Source organism: Archocentrus centrarchus, chromosome 19, assembly GCF_007364275.1.
Source record: "Archocentrus centrarchus isolate MPI-CPG fArcCen1 chromosome 19, fArcCen1, whole genome shotgun sequence".
Taxonomy (NCBI): Eukaryota; Metazoa; Chordata; class Actinopteri; order Cichliformes; family Cichlidae; genus Archocentrus; species Archocentrus centrarchus.
Genome location: NC_044364.1, coordinates 20,829,692 through 20,851,900, shown reverse-complemented (window position 1 = coordinate 20,851,900; position 22,209 = coordinate 20,829,692). Strand labels below are relative to the sequence as shown.

The window sequence follows — 22,209 nt, the reverse complement described above, 5'->3', positions numbered from 1 at the left end:
TCTTAAAGTTACATCCACCTGTGTCTCTGTCTGGAAGTCTGAGCAGCTTGACCAATGAGTGATAGCTCAAATAGCCTTCATCCAGCAGTGTCCCCCTCTCTCTCAGCCATGCAGCAGCTGAAGCTACCAAGGCACAGTTTATATCATATAAACTTAGGGGTCATTCACAAATGTCGACATTTTCCAGAGCATACAAAGCGTACTCTTTTTCAGACCCCCCCCCCCCCCAAAAAAAAAGCATACAAAGAAAATGTTGATCTTTTTTCATGACATTTCATTTCACCTGGTTCTTTGGTATTGTAATGTACTAGGATGTATTAAAACTATGGAACTCCGCAAGGAGAGGAAAAAAAAAAAAAAGATTTACTTTTGCAAGATCTCGTAAAACTTTAATTTTAGGCCGTGTGCTTCTGCATTAATCTTGATACGGCGAGAGACTGCAGCAAAAGTCGCCTTTAATTTATAATTCAACGGTTCCTGATGGCCGTAACCACACCAAAACTGTGCAGGCGTGAAGGAATGAACCTGACTGACTGTCTCGCTCTCACGCCATCACTGCTTCACTGATGGCCACAAAAACACACAGCGCTACCCCCCCGCCACTCAACTCAAACAACTACAGTGACTGAGGACACACACACCTGTTTTTATATTATATAAACACCTCCTGGTCTTGAAAATGATTGTGGTATTAATTATACTCTTCCCTACCTATTAAAACATTGTATTGTTGCACTAATAAAAATCCATCCATCCATTCTCTTCCGCTTATCCTTTTCAGGATAGCGGGAGGGCTGGAGCCTATGCCAGCTGTCGTAGGGCGAGATGCAGGGTACACCCTGTAATGAACAGATATACCTAAATATTAGAATTTATAGGGTACAATAAACTGATTTGCATTTTAATGTGAATGTGTACTGTACTTCATGTACGGAAAATGTACACGCCGCCACACACTGGAGTGGCAGTGGAGCGATTTGTCATAGTCGGTCTTGTGCCATAAAGTGATTTCCAGTATTTGTTGAAAAAAAATTATTGCTGGTATTTATATTGCTGTAAATGACTTGCAGACCTATAATCTGTCAAGCATATCTCAACCATCGTCTCTTATGAATGATATCAATTCATTTTGAGTCATAAAGATAAACATTTCTGTCACATGGTAGAAGCTGCCGTCCGTTTTTGGCAAAGTGACTTTCATACTGTAGCGATTCTGTTAAAGTTAGATGGTTCTGTGCAGATGTTCTGTGATTTCCCACTGTTTTGGTGGTCCTTGAACATATGTGTGGGCACGGAGGGAGAGAGAGCGAGAGTCAGAGGGAGTCAGGTTTTGTTGTTGTTTCTGGCATGGTTGTGGGACACAGCAACCATTCAATTGTTAATAAAAGGGCAACTTTTGCTGACAATCTCTCGCCGTCTTCTTCAACATCTTAACAGACGCTACAATATATTCTTTATTAATGCGAGTAAGAACAAGTCATTTCTTCATTTTATATATAAGCCCTTCATAAATCCTGTGCACCAGTATATTTACCGATATAAGCAAAGCAAAAACATTTATTTAAAAAAAAAAAAAAAAAAAAAGGAAATCATTTTGTTGAAACAACACCGGAAACCTGAAAACTCCGCTGTCACCATGTTTTGTGCACATACAGCGCTCGTACTGCGTCCCTTTGTGGCATCGCCCAGACCTCTCTTCAGCACCGAGGGGGACAGCACACACACCCCCGGACCTCAATTCGTCCTTTAGCAACTTTTGAGACAGCCGACAGCGAGTTTTATTGCACAAAATTTGGTAAAAGTGCCGGCCGCCAGATTACGCACAAATATACGGGCCAGCATAGATGAAAATAGGCCAAATCCATCATAGTTTTCTGCGGTTTACTGCATGCAGTTTCCATTTTTGGAACAATGCTTGCAATTCTTGTTGAACTTATCTCCGGCAGCTTTGGCTGCTTTCCACACCTGCTGCGCTGCACTCATAGCTTGTTCCCATCTAATATCGTCAGTAGAGTCATTTTGTGACTCTACTGACGCTGGGTGTTACCCCCCTCCCCCCCATCGTACGCTCTGGAAAATGTCGAAATATATGAATGACCCCTTAATAAATATGAAGCTTGGTTTACCCATCTTTTCCTTTATGAAAAGAAAGCTCGCTCACAAAATTAGGTACCTCCACCCCGTCTTCCTAACCTGAGATTGCACTTATCTTTTTTCCCGTTCTAACACTCACGTGTAAATGAAGGCCTTCCTCTCCCTGCGCATATTGAGCATGTGCAGCCATGCCACGGTGCTGAACTGCTGCCGCCACAGGGCGTGACCTGTCACAGCGTCCGACTTGGTGTCAGAGAACGTGAGGAGCCGCAGGTCTGTATCGTCCAGGGACGCGTTGTCGCATTCGTCCTCCGCCTGCTCTCGATTAAACACGCTGTAGTCTGGAAACACGAAACGCATTTTACTCAGTAAGAGAGCTCGTTTGATTTTTTTTTTTCTAAACCCATCAACAGTAAGCATCACTTTGGTGACACACTCACCAGCTTGATCCACTTCAGCCTCTGCCTCCAACCGTAGAAAAACATCTTCCAGTGTTGTCATGGAAACTCCATAGTTGATTATTCCCAGTATGGGTTGAGAGTCGAGCTCTGAGAACAGGCCTATGAAAAATAAATTAATGACCACTCAGCGCTCTGCATGGCTTACAGTCAAAGCTGAATCATAACTGAGTCATAGATTAGATTGTTTTTAATAATGTGTCTGGGTGCATTTTTAAAGAATATTTCAGAGACAGAAAGAAGCCCAACAGTAAGTGCACGTTCCATAAAGCAACTTTTAAAGGTGTAAAAGTGGAGAATTTCTAAATATAATGGAAACATGAGATTTTTAATCAACTAGCCATAAAGCGTAGCTCAGGGGTGCCCAAACTCGGCCTGTGGGCCACTCTGGCCCCGCCCCCTACTTCTGGTCTGCGAATTGATGTCAAAAATAACAATTTGGCCCTTTAAGTTACTTTTGACATTTCGCCTTCCCCTCCAATTATGAGGGTTAAGCGAAATGTCAAAAAAGTAACTTAAAGGGTCAAATTGTGTGTTATGTTTGACATCAATTCGCAGACCAGAAGGGGGTGGGGCCGGAAGTGGCCTGCGGGCCGCTTTTTGGGCACCCCTAGCGTAGCTGAACCAGTTAAATCATTTAGAAGAAAGCGTTAGCCCTGCAACAGGCTGGCGACCTATACACGGTGTACCCTGCCTCTTGCCCTATGACAGCTGGGATGGGCTCCAGCCCCCCGCAACCCTGACCAGGATAAGCAGAAGAGAACGGATGGACGGACTTTCAAATTTGACCTGATAAACCATCTATGGCACCCCTTACACTGAGACACATCAATCTGCTCTGCCCCAGTGCAGATTCAGGTTTGAGTTTTAAGCAGTTGATTTGGAGTTATGGTTACCATAAAAGAAGATATTTTTCTTTGCAATGCACAATGTCAGAGCAAGAGAGTTAAACCCAAAAATACAAGTTGAAGTACACATTTGGAAGTACATGTGCACGACCGCATCTGTGCTGCTACAGAAAGCAGGCAGCAATTACTGAATCCCATCCCTGCACAAAACGAGTTTAATGTGTGAAAACATGACCAAACTGTATGACTTGAAGAGATTCAGCTTAAACTGACTTTTAAACCTTGAAACATGTTGAGAAGATTCCTAATGTAGTTTATGTTGAAGCAGATATTTTAATACATTTTTACTACAGCAGTATGTGTTTCAGCAGTAGGTCACTGGCAGTAATGATGAGCCAAGCAAGGGGAGCTTATTTGGCACATTTTAATGTACACGTGTGATGTGACTAATGGGTGCATCCATGGATCTAACCTGGAAATGTATCCATGCTCTCAAAAGGCAGCGTGAATGTCAGTTCTGCCTCGTGCTGTTGGGATAGTTTGGCTTTGGGAACGTGCTGCTTAACCAAAGACGTGATTTTTTCTGCATCACTTCCCTCATTGATAGACATTCTGGAAAGGATGAAGAAAACATCTAAATCTAGTTAAATAAAAGACACTTGTGGTTAATAAACACTGAAATGCAGCAACACACACACACTTTTTTTTTTGATTATTCCTCTTGGGGATTGTGTTTTTTATTTTTTGATTAAATGAAAGAGGGGTACAATATGCTTTTCTTAATAGAGCTGATTAAAGGGGTCCTTGCCTGAGATGATATCCTACACCGCACTTGATCTTGAGATACAGGGAGGAGCCAACACACTTCAGCTGGCCTTGAGAGATCACAGCTTTGCGATCTGCAGAAAAAAAAAAAAAAAAAAAAGGATCAGATCAAGCACTGAATTTACTACAAATTACATGTTTACAACTTGGGTGGTGATAAACTTTTGTTGCTCTTATGATTGAAGTATAAAACTGAAGAAAGTGAATATGTAGTTTGATGCCGAGTCAAGTAAAACGTTTCTTAGTAAAGCTGCGCCAGTGTTTTCAGCTCTCCTGTCGCTCAACTGTGTGCTGAGCAGCCTCGCCTCCGCTCTACCTCTGCACCTTGAATCTCACCCTTAAAGTTCTCCTGCAGCAAAGAGACAGACTCACCGCTGATCCAATAATATCCAATAATAATTATTATCACTGAAGTTGGAAAGAACATATTTTAAAGTAAATAGCTTAAAATAGGCATACATGACAACACTTAAAATATTTGGTAATTTGTGGGAACCATGGAGGCAGCAGTAAATGAATTAGTCCTGCATTTTACAAGATAAAGTAACTGCTTTTGTCACTGGAGTCCTCTGGAGTGTAACAGCCTCACTTGCTTGTCAGAAAGAGCACTCTGACAGCAGGAAGGGCAGTGAAAGAGTTCTAAACACAGTTTCCACTTAAACCTACCCGGATCCTTTTAGATAAAATTTAAAAATCAGTAGCTGCTGCCTGTGTGTGCAGCAATCCATGGCTTTCGTTTCTGTGCCAGTCAGTGCTCGCACCATGTGCACTGGCTGTGGATCAGAACCTCATACAAATCGCTTCAAACTGAAGAATCAACAGAGCGAAGACCGTTTATCCAGTGAACCGGTTTTATGAAGAAAGATGAAAATTAAAATTTGGTTTTAAAAATGCGGGTTTGTGTGCATTATGCAACAAAGAGTATTCATACCAGCAAGGATGTCTGCCTCATCCATATAGTGTGTGCTGAGCACAGTGACTCTGCCAGCCCGGCGACTCTTCAGCAGCGACCACACCTGGTGCCTGGAGCACGGGTCCATGCCAGCTGTGGGCTCGTCTAAGAGCAGGATCTGAGAGAAAGTCCCACAAACTGATGTTATTCAATAAGAACCAGTAGCTAGATTTAACAAGACCCATCACTGATGGGGATATCCTCCCACAATTAATGAAAACATAAAATAAATGTAGATATCAGGATAACATTACAGACCCATTTCATAAAAGAAACCCCTTCAGCAGACATCTTATCTTCTGCAGAATTATTTTGCCCTAATTTGGAGGCCCTGCCCTGAACTATAAAAACAAAGGGAAGGAAGTCCACACACCAGAAAAATCCCCTGAATAATAATTTAATATAATCCAAAACCTTTAACGAGTAATGTTTCAGGCCACAGTTGCCCTTCTTCAGACTTGCCTGCCCTGAACTATAACAATAAGCCAGACATAATGCATACTAATGGTATTCACATCATATTATAGTCATGTGTCCACATGAATATTATTACATAATGCACCTAACAGTACATAATGCAGTCTAGAACTGATGTCACTATAAACAAACTGGCTTTATTTAGACATTTGGGATTCCCCAGTTTGTCACTATCAGCTACTGTCAGCTGTTCAGTGACCAGGGTCAGCTGCTAGATATAGGGAATCCCCACTTTATCCATTCCAGTCAATGGTCATGCAGGCATAGCTGATCACACTGAACAATATGATCACATCAGTCTCTCTCGCACCAGGCGGAGAATTTCACTGGTTCTCTATTGGAACAGTTCACCATTACTGCATTTAGCAAGCAAGCGTAGCTATTACCCACCCACTTTATTTTAAGCAGGAGATGCAAACTCTCCACTCTGATGCCTACAAAAATAAACTGAAGCAAGAGCTTTTGCACACATACCTTGGGATCTCCTAGAATGGCGATGCCCACAGAGAGTTTTCTCTTCTGGCCTCCACTCAGATTCTTGGCTTGAGCTGTCATGATCTTCTCCAAGTCCAGGTCCTTCAGTACTTTTGAAACCTGTCAGAGAAAGAAAATCAGAGTGAGGATCAACAAACATCTTACTGAAACAACTTTTTAAAGAACAATTTTAAAACTCAATACACTCTTCCTAGCTTAAGCTGGACACCATCACTGGATTTGAGCACCATCGTATCCATAATGTTTTAATTAGCTGATTAGATTTGTGGTAATGTTCATTACCTAAGCCATGACTTTTCCCCCTACTGCAACCAACTTAAAACTGGTGATCTCAAATGTTATCCTGCTGGAATCACTAATGCGCATTCATGAAAACTATGAGAAAGAAAAAAAAAATGCTTTGGAATTTATCCACATTTCTAATATTTGCAGAGATTGTAAACCTTAACTCTAAACTCAAACCCTATCTTGGGTCTCATTTATTTTTTAACAGTGAATTTAAAGACCTTCTAGAATCAACTCTGCAGCCATCTGGGCAATCAATCCCTTTGAAGTTCCTATCTAATGTACTGGATCAATAGTTACTGGACATAAAAACTGTATGCAAACATGTGAACGTCACTGACAGCTCAACCCAGAGTTCTGACAGGATCTCCAGCCAATCCCACCAGAGCACTGAACAAATGCCAGACCAATGGTTAACAAAGAACTTACCTACAGCTTTAATATGATATTCTAAATTCTATTGTGTGCGACAAAAACATGATTTGCTGATACATTTCCAGGTTCATCTGCTGGCTCTTTGGTGACAAGGGCTGAATTCTCCACTGTATTTCTGTTCAGGACAGACTACCAAATTTCTGCTTACAGGCAGGTTTAAGGGCAATTAGGGGTTTAACTTTGTATACATTCATTTTTCACACTTTGTACTATATGAATATTTTAACCAATACTTTTTATCATTACCTCAGCATCAGTGTCTGCTCGTGGGATCCCTTTGATGGCAGCAAATATCCTCAGGTGCTCCTCCACAGTAAGAACATCAAAGATGATGTTGAACTGAGGGCAGATTCCCACCAGCTGCTTCATTTCGGACGCGTCGGCAATCTCCGATACAGGGGAGCCGTAGATGGTGGCCGTGCCATTAGTCGGAGGGCAGATTCCACACAGGATGTTCATTAGAGTGGATTTTCCAGCCCCACTGTGTCCAAGCAAAGCCGTAATCTGGCCCTCGTAGATGTCAAACGTCAAACCTGAGAAGGTAAGGAAGCAGGTGGAGAAAGGGGATGTTATTTCAGCACTCCAGTCCATTGCATGAGTGTGCAATAGTGCGTAATGTAATAAGCTAAATTAGGCTCACTCTGAGAAACAAGAGAAAACATTTTCTGCTTTTTATAAAACAAATTGTATTGTCAGCTGCTACATTCATACAGAGCAGACTAACCCAATTAGCATATTGACAGCATTTCTCCATAATGACCATTTCTGGGCCTCCATGACCCACGTTCTGTTTGAGGTGTCTTCCTGTTAAAAGAGTTCTTCCTCCCCACCACTGAGGTTCTCCTTCTTATATTGTAGGATCTTTACCTTACATTATAAAAGGGACCTTCACATGATTCATGCTGGGTACTAGCATAAAAGAGGACTCAGGACTCACCCCTCAGAGCTTCCACTATGTTGTCCTTTTCTTTGTACACTTTCTGGATGTTATTGATGCTGTCAGAGACAAAAGAAACAAGCATAAACACAGAAGCTGAGGCAGACTGAAGAGCAGCTCTCAGGTTACAGGCTGTCCTCAGCTGATCCTACAGTGGAGCTGGTGTTTGGCACTCAACCAAGAGCTGAGCCTGAAGTTGATATCTACGAGAAGCTCTCAAAGCCTCACTCTCTCCTCTGTATACATACTTTTAAGAGAGGCATTATGTGAGTGGTAAGCTTTTTTTAAAAAAAAAAAAAATCCATTCAAATGTTCAATAAAATATTGGTGAGACAAGGCTTTACCGGATGGCTTCTTTCCCTCTGAACTCGGGAGAAACTGGCTCGACGGACTCGTCTCCACTAAGAGCACCGTTCACCTCGGTGTCGTACACTGAGCTTACTTCAACATAATGCCTTCCGCGTTTGGACCAGTATGACGGCTTCAGGAAGTACACCAAGGACCTCCTCATTCCAAAATCACCTGCATATCAGACAGTGTGTCATAAAAATCATGATTCAGACAATCATCAATCAAAAAGCTGATAACCCCAACAGCTTCAACCAGCGGTGGGGTTACGCAGCGGTGTTTATTTTGATGTGGTGGGGATATAGACTCAAATTTGTGTTGTATAATTCAGTGAATTCAAACACCTGATATCAGTTTTTCCTTATTTTTCATCTCCCTGTTTGCCAGTGGCTGGATGCCTCAACTCCATTTGCTGCATGGGCAGTCATCATAGTGGGCAGCAATTAAAATTTGATAAAGCCAGACTCAGACAATGGTCTTTCCCTGAGCTCCCAAGCAGCATGTTGTTCTGTGCTTTAACTTTGCACAATGACAGCCCACCATTGCTCGGCACAAGCTATTGAATTTAGTGGGTTTAAGAGTGCAGTGCATACCAAAAGAACCATATACCAGCAAGAGAGCTTTTTCTACCTGTTAGAAGTTTTTGTTTTTCTTTTCCTCTTTCCGCTGTCACCAGGTGCTTGCTCATAAGGAGTCACTTTGATTGTTGGGTTTTCTCTGTGATTATTTTAGGGACTTTACCTTAGATGAGTGTTCTGGAACGCAATTTCACTGTATGTCTTGATAAAAGGTCTTGGGGTAACTGTTGCTATGATTTGGTGCTATATAAATAAAATTTACCTGAAATTAAGTACATATCAGCTGAACAGGTAAAACAGTACAAATTATAACATTTGCCATGTTCTTTATTAACTTTTTTAAAGTTCTTTATTTTTTAGCTGTTTAGTTACTGTGTAAAAGAGACGCAGCTGGCTACTTAGATACATTTACTAAGTTAATAACTTATGGCTTTGTGCTGGGGCTTGTAATAAACTGGCAAAAACAATTTACCAGGCTAAGTTCAAATGCTTTTGCACTTACCAGGTAGTACCTGGTCCAGGTAAATGGCCAACAGAAGATAAAGGATGCAGTCCACAACCAGCATCAGCAGTGGCACATACAAGGGATGAGGACCATTGGTCAGAGAGGAAAAGACAGCACCGTCTCCCTGTGCCTCCAAGTAAACAACCTAAAATACATATCAGACATAGATGCGCTGAGAGATCAGCTCTGTGCCTTCATTCATCTTTCCGCAAACAGGTATATGCCAGATGTCCAGAAGGTTGAAAAATGACGGCATTTGAGAGATTCTTTTACTGACATTTTTAGCAAGCAGCACAAAAATCCTAATATTAACTATGAATTAATATGCAATTAGTAGAAGAGTGCTTTAAATTAAACACTAAATAAAAATAGGAACACCAGCAGAAAGTTAGCAGGATATTGATAAGATAAGAGGGGACTGCAACAAGCTAGTATTAGATGTATTCCAGAAGTATTAAATACTCCACAGGTGACCAGAGTGTGGTTCAGTCTAAGTTTACCTGTGCAATACCAATGGAGAAGGCACTGGGGGACAGCAGGCACAGAAGCCACACCAGTGGCTGTGGGAAATCCTTCATGAGGACAGTGAACAGCGACAGGCAGCCAAACACGACCGTCAGCATGGATCCCACTGTGCTGGCAAACTTGGGCTTCTTAAACAGCGGCGTTAACATGAAGGAGAAGAAGATCTATGCAACAGAGAACGGAAACAAAAAAGAAATTTATGATGAACAAATAATAAAATATTTAGTTCCCCCAAACCAAGTTTTGCTACTTCCATAATGAGCTGAATATTCAATTAAACCTTTCTGTCAAAGAAATACTAGTTGACTTATTCAACTAAGAATAATAAGTACAACAGCTATTACCCCAGTAACTCCCATTAGGAATAAGTGAAAAGTTTTTTGTTTTTTTTTTTAAATTATACTGCATGAAGAGATCCTTCAAACAAAGCTACACATGTGCATTGGTTTGCTTTCCCTCCATACCAGCTCTACTCACTGATGATATTCCATAGAGGAATATGAGGAAAAAGATGACAAAGAAGTCACTGTTAGGGAAGAGCGCTGTGTAAGTAGCGATGATGGCCATCAGGATGGACATGGTGGTCACTAGAGCAGCGTACAGGAGGCCCCATGATAACCTGTCATATGACATGCACACATGAATATGATCACCTTCAGTCCAAGTGTCTAAATCTGCAGTGCCTGAAGCAGTTTCTCCTCACCAGAAGGCTGTGTCGTAAAGTCCCATCATAGTCATGGTATCCTTGAGGCGATGCTCCTTCTCAGCCGCCACATTGACAATGAGGAAGGTGACGAAGGGTGTGAAAGCCAGGACCAGGTAGATGGAGATGAGGGCGTGGGGGAACTTCTGAACCTCCACAGAGGCTGGCTGACCCATCATCACCACCTTGAGATCTAACTCGTTCCACACCGAACGCTTTGTCTGCATCTGAGCACAAAAGATGAACGATCAGCGGATCAAAGGGTTTAAAATTGGGACTTTTTTCATTAATTTAATCAAAGAAAAACCATGTGTGAAAAACTCTGTTCAAATTTTCAAAATTCAATCAGACAAAATAGAAGAAAGCAGGAAACTTACAGCAAAAAAAAAAAAAAAAAGTTTGATGTCTACTTTAACCCTCTTACACGGGGCAATCGCCACTGATTCACCCGTTACCTGCCCTTACTTGCCAGCTGGTTAACATGAGCGCATCACCACTGAGACTTCAGATCAAACGTACTTTCAATTACTGTAATTAGAGGACCGTTTGCCCTATTGGAAAAATTCAAATGGTTTCTGAAAGCGGAGAAATTGTGCTTCACTCCCAACATAGGGTTATCAAGTAACTGTTGCTGGAAATCCGTGAATGGCAGGACATTTAAAGTATGTTCTGTCACTGACAACAGGTTCAGTATTAAAGGGTTAATAAATAACTTACTGTAACTGTACAACAGAGAGTATCTTAGTTTCAGGTGGATCAACTCTGGATGAGCTGAGCTGAGCTCTGGTCCATCTCACCTGAATGATGGCTGCATCAATCAGAGACTGGAGGCGAATGAAGCCGGAGTACCAGTAATTTGCAGCTCTGCAGTTCACGAAGCTTGAGAAACAGTTGGCTGCAGGAGAAGCAGCAATAATGGCAGTCAATCAATCTTTATTTGTAAAGCAGCTTAAATGAAGGTTGGAGCAGTTAAAAGTGCTTCACAGATGACATAAAAACAGAACAAATAATATACAATGATACATCATACCAATAAAATAACATTTATAATAGCTTATATGTACAATAAACATAAGTAAAATTGATAATGTAATGCTGGTTAAAGAACATTAAAAAGGAAAAACATCATTTAATAGATATATAATGCACAATGGGGGCAGTACAGTGGCGTAGTGGTTAGCACTGCTGCCTCGCAGCTAGAAGGTTCTGGGTTGGTCAGCTGATCCTATAGCACTTCATATTCCAGCTCTAGGAGGAGGTCATCTCCTCTTCCTGTGCTCCAACTAAACCAGAATGATGTGAGGTTTTCCATATCTTGTCAGATCCCTTCATACCAAAAGGCTAAAAGTCAGTATCTACAACTTAGTTTTAAGCTTAGATTGGCTGTGGAGCTTTTTTTTTTTTTTTTTCTCTTTTTTCTCAAATGCCTGATTAATTAAGTGCTGCAGAGGAAACTTTCTCCAACACATCTATCAATCTCTTTGATGTTCTGAATGACAGCAAAGATCCAGTCATGACAGTTCGAACTTTGTTCAACATCTTAAGGCAAATGAACAATGCCCATTACATTCCCCTTAGTGTTCAAGGCATGTGGACGAAGCAACAAGAAGTGACTGGGTTGGAAAAGGAGATAACAAGGGAAAACTGGCAACATGATGGACAAGTCACCATCATAACAAAACCCTGAAGTCTGCCACTAAAAAAAAAAAAAAGAGGGTTAAATCACCAACACCCTCCTCTCCACTGGGCAAATACGCTCTCTGGCCCTGAAGCGCTCCTGTCTCTGGCCTAAATGGTGAGTAGAATCAGCTGCACAGGAGGGTGGCACCTAAGGTTGGAAGAGCAAGACACACTGACTAAGCAGACCCTGCCAAAGCCGCAACAATGACTCATTTAAGAATTTTACCACTGAGGTCACGCACAATGTCCTGACTGACTACTGTTTCTTTCACACTAGTACTTTAAATGCTTCATTATAGAGTTTTGTTTTTCTTTTACACCAAAGGACTCTTTCAAAGGCTTTTTGTAGCACTCGTTACAGTTTTCTCACAATGAGGCAAAAGGTTTAGAAACTTGTGCCAAAATAAGCTGTACTCATTTTAAACAAAGTGAAGCCTTTTTATAAAAATAAAGAGGGAGGGAGAAAATAAAATAGTCTAAGATTAAATGAGATCACACTAGTTTTTACCAAAGGACTCTGTGTAGTCACTGGGTAAAGGCAGGTGGTTGTAGGGGAAGCGGAGTTTGTAAGATGTGGCTGAGCTGTCCATGAACACCACACCAACGTAGCTGGAGGGGTCATACAGGCTGGCGTTCTCCAGATCCTCCTCACTGGAAAACATCTCGAGACGATCCTGCATAACTGGAGGAGGATAAAAGTTTTAGTTTGTTCTTTATGAGGCCTCTGCTCGAACCTAAAAGACACAGAACATAATGGATGGTTTTCAGACTTACGCATTATCTGAGCCACCTCTTCCATTATGTGAGTGGTGATGTTATTGATTGGTGTGTAGCCAAGGCCTTTGAAGAAGTGGGTATCACTCTCCAGTTCTGTCGTATTGAAGCCTCCATAATAAGCATGAGGATTCAGGGTGCTGATGAGTATCAGAAGCCCCAACAGGAGCAGAGGCAGGATTAATTCCTGTACAGAGACAGACAGAAGAAATTTTGTGTCCTTTTCATTTAGCTTTAAGGTTGCTGACTACACCCTGATGTCCCCCAGTTCAGGGCAAATATAGTGTCATCTCTTGAATGTATTTTTTTTGTGTGCATCTCCAAAGCATTACTACACAAAACTGGTGAAAAATTCATGTTGTCACACAGAACATGAATTTACAGGTAAATCTTTACTAAGGGGTCATTCACAAATGTCGACATTTTCCAGAGCGTACAAAGTGTACTCTTTTTCAGACCCCCCCCCCCCCAAAAGCGTACAAAGAAAATCTTTTTTTCATTACATTTAATTTCACCTGGTTCTTTGGTATTATAATGTACTATGGTGTATTAAAACTATGGAACTCCACAAGGGACATGAGAGGGAAAAAAAAAAAAAAAAAAATTACTTTTGCAAAGATCTCGTAAAACTTTTTAATTTTAGGCCGTGCGCTTCCGCATTAATCTTGATACATCAGCGTCCATCAGGACGTTGAAAGGATCGGCGAGAGACTGCAGAAAAAGTCGCCTTTAATTTATAATTCAAGGGTTCCTGATGGCCGTAACCACGTCAAAACTATACAGGTATGAAGGAATGAACCTGACTGTCTCGCTCTCACGCCATCACTGCTTCACTGATGGCCACAAACACACACAGCGCTGCCCCGCCCCCTTCTCCTCTCAGCCACTCAGCTCATAAACAATTACAGTGATGGAGGACACACCTGTTTATATCATATATATAAATATATATATATATATTCATAAAATAAAAGCTCAAGCTGAGTGTGTGTATATGAGAAAGTACATCTGTCTCTTTTTTCCCTCTTTTTTTTTTTTCTTCATCTCCCATGTCCCTTGTGGGGTTCTATAAAACAAATCCTGGTCTTGAAAAATTCTGTAGATCTTGGTATTAAATATACTCTTCCCTACCTATTAAAACATTGTATTGTTGCACTAATAAAAATCCATCCATCCATTCTCTTCCGCTTATCTTTTTCAAGATAGCAGGAGGGCTGGAGCCTATGCCAGCTGTCATAGGGTGAGATGCAGGGTACACCCTGTAATGAACAGATATACCTATACTGTATATTAACTGTGCGAGTGAGCAGGCCGCTTCCCCAGGTCCCTCATCTCCGCTTTCTCTTTGGAAGGGGAGATGAGGGACCGGGACGGCCACACATTGTATCCGAGAATGGTGAGCCGTGGCTGGGCAAAAAAATTCAGCATCCCGCCCTGGAGCCCCGAGCTCCCCCAGAGCCGGAACGAGAGCATTTTGACCGGGAAATGGGACTCGGGGAAGCGGCCCGCTCACTCGCACGGCCCCAGGGACCCTCCCTGAAGAACGGTAAATATTTCAATGGGCATCAGACCATCTAAAATATGATTATTAAGTTAAATGTCAGTTGTTTTTATTCAGAAAATCCACTCCCTTTGCATGTGGTTTCATTGATTTAAGGCTAACTTGCCACTTCTAATACGGCGGACTAGTCAACGTATCGCAGTGACACGGTCCATATCATGCTGTTTCAACTGCTCAGGTATCAACAGTGAATGTGTCTGTTTTCTCACCATCTCTTTTTATTACTTGACCGCTGCTAGCACCCACAGATGAAGACGAGGCTTCTGCTTTACTTTGAGAGCATGAGAAATCTCCAACACGGACTTAAAATGCTGTGCAAATCTGTCAAGATCATATTTTTTCCTCTGAGATTCGAGTCATGTATTCAAATAAGCTGCTTGTATCGGTGAAGCATGTTATCTTTCAAAACCAATCACATACACATAGAATATCGATGATGCGTTACAGACATTTCCAGTTCCTATGGTCCCTGAATGCAACAGCTGGGACTATGTTGTTCAGCCACTATGTTGAGCTGTCAGTCCTGATTCCACACCCCTCTGAAAAAAAAGGGAGACTGGACTTCTTTTTGTTTCTTGAAAACATTTCACCTCTCATCCGAAAGTCTTCAGTTCTCAACCAAATGGTGGAGAGACCCAGGTATTCATAGACAGTGGTCTGAACCAATCAGGATATATGATGAAAGCGGCCCCACCCTTTCTCAGCGTGGTACTCCCTGAGTCCAGTTGTTTCAGTGTTGAGCGAATATGTTATGAGGCAACATAAAGAAACCGAAGCGGCAGAAAGGGGGTGCGGAGAAGTTACGCGCGAAGAAATTTAAGAGTGTCACTGTAGATGCTACAAAATGTGTAAAGATCACAGACATGTTCACTGCTGTAGCCTCCATGTCCTCTGTAACAGCAATGCTCCAGCAACAGTAGGCTGTAGGCAGAGCCGACCCGAGGCATGGGCGAGATATGCAGCTGCATAGGGCCCGCTGACCACCAGGGGGCCCCCAAGCTCACCCACATTTGTCATGAAAGTTTTTTGGTTTGTCTTAATTTTTTTTTACAAATGCCAATTTCCTAAAAGAAGAGACTATTCTAACTGTCCAGATTTGTACACTTGTAGCAACACTAATTTCATGAGTAGGCTACACTCCTAATATTTCTGTCTCAGACTGATGCTGAAAAGCTAATTCATGCATTTATTACTTCTAGACTGGACTATTGTAATTTGTTATTATCAGGCTGTCCTAAAAGCTCCCTGAAAAGTCTTCAGCTGATCCAAAATGCTGCAGCTAGAGTACTGACAGGGACTAGAAAGCGAGAGCAGATTTCTCCCATACTGGCTTCTCTTCATTGGCTCATATTACCATATAACCCACTTCGCTCTCAGACCGCTGGCTTACTTGTGGTTCCTAGGATAACTAAGGAGAATGGGAGGCAGAACCAGCTCCCGGCTTGGATTCAGGACGGAGACACCCTCTCTATTTTTAAGATTAGGATGACTGTTTGGTCTTTACCTTACAGTATAAAGTGGCTTGAGGTGACTGTGATTTGGTGCTATATAAATAAAATTGAACTGAAAAATTGAATTGAAAAGGCTGAAACAGTAATGCACCCTACTGTCTTCACCTCTGCTGTAGGTGAGGACAGCAGCAGCAGGCAGGGAGAAGAGCAGCCAGAGATGCGGGCTTTGGAAAGGGAAACCGAGGGACAGAGCAAGCGGGAAAGTGTAGTACGTAAACAGGTAGTAAAGTTAGGATAACACAGGGACTTTGAGGTGATGGGGGTAATGTTAGCTCTATTACATGAGAATGGTGAGCAATGGCGATTGATTAGTATCAATATTTATTGGTATATGCATACTTCCCAAAATCTGGCAGCCACAGAACCTTAATCTGATAAAATAGCAAACGGTCAAGGCCGAGAAGTGTTGGATGTGCAGCAAGTGTTCATTTTAGGCTACATCATAGCATTTTAGATATTTAGGTTAAAGGTGTGTTGAAAGCCTGCACAGTAGTTTGAATTTGTAGCCTCTACGCTGTGGTCAAACACGTGTTAAAAAGAACTCGCCATCTTCTTCAACATCTTAACAGACGCTACAATATATTCTTTATTAATGAGGTTAACAGCAAGTCATTTCTTCATTTTATATATAAGCCCTTCATAAATCCTGTGCACCAGTATATTTACTGATATAAGCAAAGCAAAAAAAAAAAAAAAAAATTTTTGACAACACCGAAAAACCTGAAAACTCCACTGTCACCATGTTTTGTGTACATACAGTGCTCGTACTGTGTCCCTTTGTGGGGACCTCTCTTTGGCACCAAGTGGGACAGCACACACACCCCTGGACCTCAATTCGTCCTTTAGCAACTTTTGAGACAGCCGACAGCGAGTTTTATTGCACAAAATTTGGTAAAAGTCCCGGCCACCGATCGCCAGATTACACACAAATATACGGGCCAGCATAGATGAAAATAGTCCAAATCCATCATTGTTTTCTGCGATTTACTGCATGCAGTTTCCATTTTTGGAACAATGCTTCCACTTGAATTTATCTCCAGTGATTTTGGCTGTTTTCTACACCTGCTGCCCGCTTGTTCCCATCTAATATCGTCAGTAAAGTCATTTTGTGAATCGATGATGGGCTATTTTAGAGAATTCAATGAGGCCTTTGAACTGACCTGCCAGACCGGAGGCCATATCCGAAAAGATGGCGCTGGAGTATGGCGACATGTAGCAGCAGCAGAGTGTATGGGTATGTGAGCAGTAGTTTATGGGCGCAGCTGTCTTTTAACGTAACTTAACATAATCTTAAGTAACTTAAATTTTTTCTATTTTATTTACTTTTTTAATCGTTTTTAATCGTGATTTTTATTTTTTAACGTGTGGGAATTTTTGCAACAATATGGCTTATATTAGGCCGGTAGTCCTTCTTCTAATCATCTTGACGATGACCTGTCACTTTTTGAGAGGTCTCTGTGGACATAATCAGTTTATTCAGTATAGTCGAGAGTCCCTTTTGTTTTTCCGGAACCCCGATGTCGGAGATGTTAAGCTCATGGCGGCCTTACCGGCCGAAATCCTTCAGCATGATTTCACCACGATGAACAAGAACTGGAGATCTAAACAAACGGCGGTGAGGAAAAGGGGCAGACGCGGAGGAGTGCGACAGAGACTGAGAAGGCAAGGCCATCGGAGGATTCCTCTTCCAACAATCATCCTCGCCAACGCGCAGTCCCTGCGGAACAAAGTTGACATTCTTCAGGCTAACGTCAACTTTTTACCAGAATACAAGAATGTTTGTCTCATCGCTCTTACGGAGACATGGCTCAAGCAGCGGGACTTACAATCGGAGCTGGAAATCAGTGGTTTTGGAGAACCTCTGAGGCTCGACAGAGACCCGACTGTGACTGGTAAGACCCTGGGCGGGGGTCTCTGTTTTTATATTAATAAGAACTGGTGTCGTAACACGGTGGTGAGGGAATCACTGTGTTCTCCTGATGTTTAACTTTTATCTGTCTCTCTGCGTCCTTTTTATTTACCAAGAGAATTCCCACAGATATTTGTTACTCTTGTGTACGTTCACCCGAGGGCTAATGTGGAAGTCGCCACTAGGAGCATAGTGGAGACGGTACACAGACTGCAGTGCATTGCACCAGATGCCCCCAATTTTGTAATGGGTGACTTTAATCAATGTAAACTTGGGAGGTCGCTCACTAACCTGCATCAATATGTAAATTGCCCCACGAGGAATTTGAAGACTCTGGATCTTTGTTATGGCTCAATTAAGGGAGCTTATAAGTCTTTTAGCAGAGCACCTCTTGGCATGTCTGACCACAATGTTGTTTATCTGGTTCCCAGTGGCGGTTTCTGATATGGGCGACATGGGCAGCCGCCCAGGGCGGCATTTCATCTAGGGCGGCATGACGCCCCCCTTCCCCCAATGCATTGCGATCGCCGCAGCAGCGCCTACCGCACTACTCCACTTGTGGGGTAATGGGCGCCCTCTGCCTGCTGTGTATTGCATGTAGCTTTCTGCAATGGTCAGACAGGTTGTAACAGAAGGAAAGGGGCAGGCGGGGGATTCTCTGTCTCGCTGTCACTGCTTCACTCGATCGTCACACACACACAGCGCTGCCCCGCCCCCTTCTCCTGCGAGTCAAGTGAAGCAGTGATGGCGTGAGAGTGAGACAGTCAGCCGGGTTCATTCATTCATGCCTGTACAGTTTTGGCCTGGTTACAGCCAACAGTAACTGCTGAATTATAAATAAAGGCAACTCACCCAAAGCTCTGTATATTTACCTCTGCCAAGGAGGTTATGTTTTCGGTTGCGTTGTTTGTTTGTCTGTCTGTTTGTCAGCAGAATTACTCCAAAAGTTATGAACGGATGTCACTGAAATTTTGTGGAGCGGTTGGAAATGACAAGAGGAAGCAGTGATTAAATTTTGGTGGCGATCCAAATCACTATCTGGATCCAGGAATTTTTTTAAGGATTCTTCAGTATTGCGGGATACAGGCAGAGCCTTCCCCTTTAAGAGACACCACCCACTTTTCTCTGCTCCGTGTGTGTGTATGCGGGCTAGCGTGGGAGACGAGCGCGAGGGAAAAAGTGTGTTCAGTGGAAAAAGGAATAAAAGTTCTGTTGCCAAAATCCTTCGACTTGCTGCATTTCTCCGCCTTGCTAAAGGTGACCCACATGGATGAGCAAGTTAGTTACCAGCCACGAGCCAAGCGAAGTAGAGACCAGAGGTCTCCCTACTACGGTTAGGAGCCGCGATCTGGTCGAGGTAACACACTATTGCGGGATAGAGGGTTATTGTTGTCTGGGAAAGATGAAAGATTATTTCAAAGTATTTAGATACACGTATTACAGCGTCAGTGACCCTATGGCCTTAGCGGAGGTTTGCGCTCTCTGAGTGCTTCTAGTTAAATATATATCACACCTGGTGCTATTAACATGAGTTTCAATGGAGGTTTTGTTGTGTTGGGCTGGCAACTGTCAGTCAGATCTGACAACCCTGGGGATGGGCGGTGGTGATAACCTATTCAGCTTCAGTGCAAATTACGGCAGATGGAAAGGAAAAGGTCAAAGCCATCAGGTGTGCAGTTTAGGAAAAAGAGAAAAGAACAACAGGAGAAATAAGCAAAGATGAAGGTAAGCAGAAGCTGTGTAATATTTCAGTTTCTTCCATGTTTTTTTCAAATAAAATTTAAAAGAAATTCCGAGTGTGCCTGTGATGGTGGGGAGACCTTCTGTTAAAACCTGTCTGTCAGACCATGGCAGAAAGCTACATGCACCACACAGCAGGTGCTCATTACCCCCCAAGTGGAGTAGTGCGGTAGGCGCTGCTGCGCGATTGCTATGGGGGGTGGGGGTGGGAGGGCGCCGACAGGGATGCTCGCCCAGGGCGCCAAACAGGCTAGGACCGCCACTGCTGGTTCCCACCTATAAATCTGTCCTGAAGGGAACAAAACCCCAGCGTCGCCTCGTTCCAGTGTGATCAGCGGAGTCCATTCAGACCCTTCAAGACTGTTTCACTTGTACCGATTGGGACTTATTCAAAAGAACCTGCTATGATCTAGATGAAATTACAAAGACTGTCACAGCTTATATTAATTTCTGTGAAGACTTGATAATCCCAAAGAAGGAAATTTGCATATTTGCAAACAACAAACCATGGGTATCCAAAGCTCTGAAAAGTATTATTAATCAGAGGAATATTGCATTCAACCGTGGGGATGTTGTTTATAGCAGAGAGTTGCAAAAGCAAGTGAAAAGAGAATTGAAGCTTGCCAAAATTAAATATAAAGATAAAGTGCAGTCATTGCTGGGCACAGGACGCTCACGCCCTGCCTGGGAGGGGGTTAAGTCTATTATGGGTTTGCAACACAGGAAGTGTCCCATTTCTTTTGGAGGTGTGTCTGATTTAGAGCTGGCGAATGATTTGAATCATTTTTACAATCGTTTTAACATTCACAACTTTAATGAAGAACTGGCTGTGTACAGGGATGTTTCTCCAAAACAGTCAGTTATTAATATTGATAGATTATTGGTGCTTAAATTATTTAAAGGGGTGAAAGAGCGAAAAAGTCCAGGTCCAGATAAAATAAATGGGCGTCTCCTTAAAAACTGCGCAGAGCAATTGGCTGAAATTTTTTCATTTCTTTTCTCAAAATCTCTTGAGTTTCATAAAGTGCCACGTATATGGAAGGATTCTATTATTGTACCAGTGCCCAAAGTTAAAGCACCTAAATCATTAAATGACTATCGTCCTGTAGCTTTAACTTCACTTGTAATGAAAATATTTGAGAAACTTGTAAGAAATGAAATTTTTTGCGCCATTGAGACAAAATTAGACCCCCTCCAATTCGCCTATAGAACAGGGAGGGGTGTGGAGGATGCTGTGTGCACTTTGCTCCACAAGGTTCTGGAGCATCTGGATGGTGCACGTAATTTTTCTCGTTTGCTTTTTATAGATTTTTCATCAGCTTTTAACTGCATCCAGCCCCATATTTTAGCGAGACGGCTTATTAGTACATACAATCTTGATTCTGGTCTGGTATCTTGGCTCATGGATTTTTTAACAGATAGACCACAGAGAGTGCGAGTCAACAGCATTTTATCAGATCTGCTTTTATCCTCCACTGGTTCCCCTCAGGGATGTGTCCTTTCTCCACTTTTATTTGTTCTCTACACAAATGAGTGTCAGAGCCACTATAAGAACAGATATATAATTAAATATGCAGATGACTCAGTGATCATTTCTCTGCTCCATGATGCAGATCTTGACCACGGCCCGGTTGTAGACGATTTTGTAACATGGTGTGGGAATTCCTTTCTAGACATAAATGCATCAAAAACAAAAGAAATGATCATAGACTTTCGTCGGAAAACCTCATCAATACCTGCTGTTCATATTTATGGCCAGGAAATAGAGGTAGTGGAGAAATACAAATATTTGGGCACTATACTGGACAACAAACTGTCACTTGATGCAAATACAGATGCCATTTGTGCAAAAGCTCATCAGCGTATGTATTTGTATCGAAAACTTAGGGGTTTTAACGTGGATAAGATTTTTATGAAAATGTTTTATTCTTGTTTTATTGAGTCTGTTTTAACCTTTTCTTTAATCTGTTGGTTTGGTTCTCTGAGCCTCAAGAACAAAAGAAGGTTAGAGAACATTGTGAAACTGTGTAGCAAGGTGGCAAATGTAAGTCTTAATGATCTTGCCCTCCTGTACAGGGTTCGAGCCACCCAAAAGGCAGAAAAGATTCGGGGTGATAGCGCTCACCCCCTGTCCTCAATGTATCAGTTATTGCCTTCAGGAAGGAGGTACTCTCTGCCACAGTGCAGAACAAACAGATTTAAATTCTCTTTTATTCCCAATACTATTAACTTTTTGAACTCTTTTAGATAATTGTGTCCTTGGTTGTGTGTTGTATGTTTGATTGTTTTTATAGATTTATTTATTTTGCTGTTGGCTGCAAAACAAATTGCCCCTCGGGGATAATAAAGTATTTGATTGATTGATTGATTGATTGATTGATATCGCTGCAGACCATGGAATGGTGCAGTGGTGTTGATGACTCGGCCATCAGCGTTCAAATTACACAGACGGACCGACATTTTCTAACTATTTGAAAAGCGTATGCTGGGTGTTACCCCCCTGCCCCCCGTCATACACTTTGTACGCTCTGGAAAATGTCGAAATTTGTGAATGACCCCTAAAACAATA

General features: G+C 42.2%; 1 protein-coding gene across 2 annotated transcripts in view; it reads right to left on the bottom strand.

The window, feature by feature from the left end:
• Nucleotides 1-22,209, bottom strand: part of abca5 (ATP-binding cassette, sub-family A (ABC1), member 5) — a 36,885-nt gene that overhangs the window by 10,665 nt on the left and 4,011 nt on the right. For both annotated transcript variants that reach the window (XM_030754728.1, XM_030754729.1), the window contains exons 3-18: nucleotides 12,920-13,106; nucleotides 12,654-12,827; nucleotides 11,263-11,360; nucleotides 10,466-10,692; nucleotides 10,240-10,381; nucleotides 9,738-9,926; nucleotides 9,235-9,382; nucleotides 8,151-8,328; nucleotides 7,807-7,865; nucleotides 7,116-7,402; nucleotides 6,129-6,248; nucleotides 5,157-5,295; nucleotides 4,209-4,299; nucleotides 3,873-4,012; nucleotides 2,535-2,654; nucleotides 2,234-2,435 (exon numbers count right to left, since the gene is read on the bottom strand). In XM_030754728.1, coding sequence (XP_030610588.1) covers nucleotides 2,234-2,435; nucleotides 2,535-2,654; nucleotides 3,873-4,012; nucleotides 4,209-4,299; nucleotides 5,157-5,295; nucleotides 6,129-6,248; nucleotides 7,116-7,402; nucleotides 7,807-7,865; nucleotides 8,151-8,328; nucleotides 9,235-9,382; nucleotides 9,738-9,926; nucleotides 10,240-10,381; nucleotides 10,466-10,692; nucleotides 11,263-11,360; nucleotides 12,654-12,827; nucleotides 12,920-13,106 — 2,501 coding nt within the window. The remainder of the gene's footprint in view (nucleotides 1-2,233; nucleotides 2,436-2,534; nucleotides 2,655-3,872; nucleotides 4,013-4,208; nucleotides 4,300-5,156; nucleotides 5,296-6,128; nucleotides 6,249-7,115; nucleotides 7,403-7,806; nucleotides 7,866-8,150; nucleotides 8,329-9,234; nucleotides 9,383-9,737; nucleotides 9,927-10,239; nucleotides 10,382-10,465; nucleotides 10,693-11,262; nucleotides 11,361-12,653; nucleotides 12,828-12,919; nucleotides 13,107-22,209) is intronic.